The sequence below is a fragment of the Rutilus rutilus genome, assembly GCF_951802725.1.
Source record: "Rutilus rutilus genome assembly, chromosome: 5".
Classification (NCBI taxonomy): Eukaryota; Metazoa; Chordata; class Actinopteri; order Cypriniformes; family Leuciscidae; genus Rutilus; species Rutilus rutilus.
Window position 1 is genome coordinate 37260555 of NC_140213.1, and position 6465 is coordinate 37267019.

Below are 6465 nucleotides of genomic sequence, written 5' to 3' on the forward strand. Positions count from 1 at the left end.
ATCTTGAATATAGGCCTAAATAAAGACCATAGCCTGTCATTTTACTAGATTGTAAAAACGTTTAAAATAAGTAAAAAGTATGTTATAATTTCACTGGAAATGTAGGCTACATGATATTTAACAAGGCAATATTTAAAAATATTTTTAGGATTGTTTTTATAAATAAAACTTAAAATCATTCATTCAATAATATAGAGCAAATAAGATGCTTAAATAATTTGATGACATTTACAGAACTGTAAAATAAATGTTTTTATCCCATATGCCATAATGCGTGACTAGGCATATTTTTCTGGCAATAGCCTATTATGCGCTGGAACATTTTACACTTACTGAATTAAACATTTAGAAAATGAAGTGTGTTATTTGCAGTGAAATACAGTTTTTTTTCTACAAAACTAGAACGTTTTGATGTTTTCCTCGTGATGTCATTTATTAATAACTTTATTCGTTTTATTAAATAACGTAAAAAAATGTGTAATGCTTTATAAAGACAACTTACTTTATAGTGTTCTTTAAGCATTCATCCGACTTTAATAGGCTAAGATTAGTGAAATGCTTAATATTGTTTACAATACACTTTAAATATCGCGCAATATATCTCCAGTCGGATTTATCAGTTAAATGATCATTAGAGATATCCAAACACACTGAAAGCGAAAGCAAGTGTAACTGTTTCATTTCGGGTCATCAGAGAGTTTCATAAATCTTATTTAGTGCTTGTGCGCGTGGGTGGAGTTTCACCTTCTCCATATTCAGAAGTTGGGTGGTTGCTTGAATCTCCCACTCTTTGCCGTATAAAGAGTGGCCCTCGGTCTCTTTAAGACAAGACAAATTAACGACTTGTACAAATAATTGGCTGCATTGCTTCATTTTTGACATCACTAAAACATTTATGGTGTCCATTGACGCTCTTCATGCTTGAGACGAGGCCAGAGGACCATGATGGAGTACTTGAGCGACAAGTTCTCCTTGAAAAGTCAAGCGATTAAAGGCAGCGATTACTACATGGACCAAGTCATGGAGACTTTAGACAACGTGCCGTACTACAACAAGACATCACCGAAATGCGTCCAAGCCTTCTCGATGCAGAGCAATGAGCAACACAGCACGATGGACAGATCGTCTCCGTGTGACAACCAAAACAGTAAGTCTGGCTTTGAGTTTAAAAAGTTTAAAATGTAACAAAACATTTTGTAAAACATTTAAAGATTCTTCCGTGTTTTTTTTTTTTTTTTTTTTTGCAACACCTTGGTTCGGTAACTAAGTTGCTATGTGGTTCTCAAATTAAGTTCTTAAAAGTTTCTTTAAGTCAGTGCGTTCAGATAATTTAAAGCACCGATTTATGTGGTAAAAGTTAAACAAATATTTGTGTCATAATGTCCTCCTGTGGCATCAAAAATCACTTTTTGTAATAACTTTTATTTTTACGCGTAAAACAAAATAGCCTATTAGAAGGTAGTTACCGGTTTTGCGTATTCCAGCGATAAATGTTTTTATTTTATTTATTGGTAGCCTCTATGGCTATACGTAAATAGCAAAAAAGATAAGAATTAAATGTGAAAAATACATAGCCTATAGCCTTTGCAGATTTAACCAGTATTTAAATATTATTATTTTTTTGAAAGGTTACAACTTTTCAACAATTCAAACGTTTGAATATTGTGTTGAGTTGTAATAGGCTATTTAAAAATATAGGCCTATAGGCCTAAGTTATGAACAAAAAACAGCTACAAAGTTGTTTCTTTTGTTTTTAGATATATTTTTAAGAAACTTGTCCCATTCCTTGTAATTCTAAATAAACTTTTTTGGCCTTTAAAACTAGGCTATATTCTTCTATTAAACGCATTGCTCTTTTATTTATCCGCTTATCGGTTAATGGGCTATTTGGTAACACTTTTCATTAAAAAGTCATTCGAAAACAATGTTGCAGATAAGTGATTTATTGTCATTAAAAGATCAACAAAAAAAAAAAAAAAAAAAATCATTTTTTCCCCCTGATTGTACGTGGACTAAATAGCCCAATAATACAGGCCTTTCTTTTTTTTTTTCGCATAAAGGTACATAGGCAGTTGACAGGACTAACATAAACTTTTTTTATTTATATAGAAATGAATAAAGTGTATATTTAAGGTATTGTTTGTTAATTTTTTATAAACCCTTTGAGATCATCATATAGCTACGGAGTAAAAAAATAAATATTTGGACAAAGTTTACAGCCTACGCAACTTTATTCTCTATGTTGAAACATTTTTAAATAAAGTTTTAGATTTAATTAGATGCTGCTGAAATTGCATTTTTATGTATTTTAATAATGATCACAGGCGTGAATTACTGCGCTCCAAAAACGGAGGACAGCAGCCTGCACGCGCTGGAGAACTGCTGCAGCGTCAGAGTCTCACCGGCCACAACCGGACCAGACAAAACTGAGCTGGACGACATCGGCGAAAAATGCGACAGCAACGTGTCGAGCAGCAAGAAGAGACGCCATCGCACAACCTTTACCAGCGCTCAACTTGAGGAACTCGAGAAAGTCTTCCAGAAAACGCATTACCCAGATGTGTATGTGAGAGAACAGCTGGCCATGAGAACCGAGCTCACGGAGGCAAGAGTTCAGGTAATGGCTCACTTTCATTTGGATTCTCTAAAACTCTTTCGCTTTTTATTGATTTATTTGAGGAACTTTTCAAGAACTTAGGCCTTGTCTGAGAAAAACGTCATTATGTTTGAGGACATTTTACTCACTATAAAACATTCAAATCGAATTTGATTGATCAAACTTAAGCCCCTTTCACACAGAGATTCCGGAAAATACATGCATTCCTCAACGTAAACAAATAAAAACAAACTATAATTGAAAACGTACCATGAATTTCATCCTGAAATGTTGAAGTTAAAATGACAGTGGTGCATAACCTGTTCATTCAACATTTACGCTCGACTCTTGGCGCTCTGCGTCACATTTTTCAACATGCAGGATAATCCATTACTTTTAAATGAGAAACCTATGGCGTCATATATAGACGCGCGGGGTATAGGAATGTTATCTGAACGATGAACGATGTGACGAGTTGGATGAGAATGTGTTTGTTCATTGCGCTTTTTCGACCATTTTGAATTTAATAATCAAGTTTAACCCTTGAAAACTCATGAAAAAGAAATGAAAGGACAGAAATTGAGACAAATAAAATGATGGAAATAAAGATGCTGTCCTGATGACAACATATTTACTGTGCTCACTAAAATATACAAAATAAAGGTTCCAAAAGGTGGGGTTCAAATAAAGGTTCTTTATTGGCATTGAACCTTTAACATCCATGGAATCTTTCCATTGCAAAAAAGGTTCTTTACATTAGAACTATTTTTGGTTCCCCAAAGAACCTTTCAGTGAACAGTTCCTAAAAGAACATTTTTTTGCATTCTTTGTGTAAAGAATATTTTAATAACCTAAAGAGCCTTTTTGCACTATACAAAACCTTTTGTCCAATGGAAAGGTTCCATGGATATAACATATTTTTTTAAATAACCATTATTTTTAAGAGTGTTTGTGTACCATGACGTTATTACCTTTATTTAGTTATAGATCTGTATTTGTTTTCAATCTAAACTTAGTAACCCTTCCTATGTCACAATTTATGAATTTAATCTCACAGCCCTGTAATTAAATTATAACTTAACATTTAATCACATTTACAAAGATTTAAATAAAAATAAATGGTAGCACTTTGGTAACACACGTTACATGTAGATACTATAGTAATAACAGTAAATTATGCATAACTACATGTAACTAACCCTAAAACACACCCTAATTTTAACCATAATCCTATAGTAAGTGCATGTAGTTAATTATTGTTACTCAGTAGATTCATTCAATCGTTAAACATAATGGAAAAATAACTAAACGTTCCTCTTTCTATTCAAGGTATGGTTCCAGAACAGAAGAGCCAAGTGGAGGAAGAGAGAAAGATATGGACAGATCCAACAGGCCAAAAGCCACTTTGCAGCAACCTATGACATATCAATGCTGCCCCGGACAGACAGCTACTCACAGGTGAATTACTTATTTATATCATAATAATAAAGATCATCTAATGCATGGCTGTTAATTAAATATGCATCAGCATATTTACCTGTATTGGCAACCCTGCATTGTTGTGCATCACTGTTTGAATGTCTTTAACCCAGTGTTTTTGCACGATGTCTCAGAAGTAATCACATATTTGTAGATTTCATGATCTTTTTATATATAAAAAAAATATTCAAGGTGACAGTATTTATTGATCTGATTACAAAATATGACTGAAAAGTCACAAAACATTTGACGTAATTTCAGCAAATAGCATATGATCCTTACTGACCCAAACACAAAGCATGAATTGTTGACAGGAGGCCTTTAGAGTTTGGATCTGTTGTGACGGGGTGAGGGTGAGGGTGGGCGGTCAGTCCGGCTGCAGAGAGCCGTCTCACGGTAACTGACAAAACCTGTTGGGAGGATAGGAGAGGAAGATTTACATGGCACCGCGGGACCTCAATTTCCTTCATCCGAGAGCATATTCCTCACTCATGCGTTTTCCATAGTCGTATAAAAAAAGCCTCTGCCTTAATTTGACATTACAGCAGGTCCTTATTGCACCAGGCATGTTGTAAACCAGACTGCAGGGCTTGTGTTTGTCTTATGCCCATGACATGTGTACACTCAGATTTTTGCGGTGAACACAGATGCATTTTTGTGGACTGCGGGGTTTGTTTTTAAAAGCCTGGTCTGGATTCATTTAAAGTCTTGGACATAATCGTCACTGTATTTTAATGCAGATTGAGGGTGTATCTGATATGATGTCATCAGTTTATCAGAAACTTTTCCCAGGCACGCAAAAATGCATTGATTTATGTTTTAAAATGTAATTAACTTTCCAAGTCGGAATCTATATTGATGTGCCACGAAACATTTGGTTTGCTTTATTTTGATTATTATTCAAGCCTGTTGTTGTTTTTCCATCTCCATTTCATCACATGTACCAAACAGTGTTTTTTTTGTCTCACATTCTCTGACCACACAGATTCCCAACAACTTATGGACGGGTCCCGCTCCAGGCAGTTCCGTAGTGTCGTCCTGCATGATCCCGCGAGGTTCCCCTCCCTGCGTGACATCGCCCTACCCCCACTCGCCGAGGGCCGCCGAGCACGGTTACGTGGGCTTCCCCAATCACCAGCAAAATCAGTTTGGAGTTAATCACGTGTCTCTCAATAACTTCTTCGCCGATTCACTTCTGGCTCCTTCACCGAACAGTCACGCCGCGTTTGAGACCAAACCCGAGTTTGAACGGCGGTCCTCCAGCATTGCTGTACTGCGCATGAAGGCTAAAGAACATGCAGCCAACATAACTTGGGCCATGTGAACTCTGAACTTAGTCAATAGTCATGATCGGAACTGTTTTTGCCTAATAATAATAATAATAATAATACAGTCAGTTACTTTCATGAAATAGTGGCTGTCCAGTTTATATTATTACTTTTTATTGGAACAACAAAGATTTCAGAATTCAAAATAATTTAATTAAAAATCTCTGAATAGTGTTTTTTCTTCTTTTGTTTTAGCATCTCTTGTTGTCATGAATATGAAGGGCGCAGAACTCAACAGTATTATACTCTCATGACATTAACAGAGAGGTTATGGCTGACATATTAACACTATGTCTGTGTGCTTTGCAGCAAAGCTGTATTAACGCTCTCTAGCTGTGGCTAGTCTGCAGTGTCACGTGCAGAGGAGCACATTTTATTATTTTATGGAAATAAAAGTTCATTCAAATAAGCAATGTGTTTCCATTTTTCTTTTCACTCTCTTAGCTCCTGCTCTCTTTTTATAGAACATGATTCACCAATAGATTGTGATTTTAGCTGCCTTTAAAAAATGTCATGAGTACACATTTGTAACACTCTTTTGTTTTCAAAGTTCAGTCTTTTGTTGTTTTAGGAATTAGGTACACTACCGTTCAATTTAAAAAATATATATATATATTTTTAAAGATAATTTATTGCTGTGATGGGAAAGCTGAATTTTCAGCATCATTAGTCTTCAGTGTCACATGATCCTTCAGAAATCATGAGCTGATTTGGTGCTCAAGAAACATTTCTTATTATTATCAATGTTGAAAACGGTTGTGCTGCTTATTTTTTTTTCTTTTTTTTTGTGGAAACCATGACACATTTTATTCTTTGATGAACAGAAAGCTCAAAAGAACAGCATTTATTTTTTGTAACAGTGTGAAAGTCTTTAACTGTGACTTTTGATCAATGTAATGCCCTCGCTGAATAAAAGTATTAATTTCTTCTTTTTTTTTTTTACAACTCTTAAACAGTTGTATACGTTTTTGGCAATTGTCTGTATTACAGTTATGATCTTATATTCGTGTTTCTGAGTGAATTGCCAAAATAATAATTTTCTGGTTTAGTACTGATCCTTTT

General features: G+C 34.8%; 1 protein-coding gene across 1 annotated transcript; it reads left to right on the plus strand.

Moving 5' to 3' along the window:
• The first annotated feature begins 827 nt into the window (after positions 1-827).
• Positions 828-5814, plus strand: alx1 (ALX homeobox 1). Its single transcript, XM_084409801.1, has 4 exons — positions 828-1147; positions 2325-2617; positions 3926-4054; positions 5061-5814. The coding sequence occupies exons 1-4, from the start codon at positions 943-945 to the stop codon at positions 5397-5399; spliced, it is 966 nt and encodes a 321-aa protein (XP_084265927.1). The 5' UTR covers positions 828-942; the 3' UTR covers positions 5400-5814.
• Positions 5815-6465: the final 651 nt, after the last annotated feature.

What these genes read in the sequence shown, in the direction of transcription:
- alx1 (XM_084409801.1), top strand. Translation starts at nt 943, where the DNA reads ATGATGGAGTACTTGAGCGACAAGTTCTCCTTGAAAAGTCAAGCGATT. An exon ending in TCCGTGTGACAACCAAAACA is followed by an intron (nt 1,148 to 2,324) that starts GTAAGTCTGGCT and finishes TAATGATCACAG; the next exon opens with GCGTGAATTACTGCGCTCCA. An exon ending in GGACAGACAGCTACTCACAG is followed by an intron (nt 4,055 to 5,060) that starts GTGAATTACTTA and finishes CTGACCACACAG; the next exon opens with ATTCCCAACAACTTATGGAC.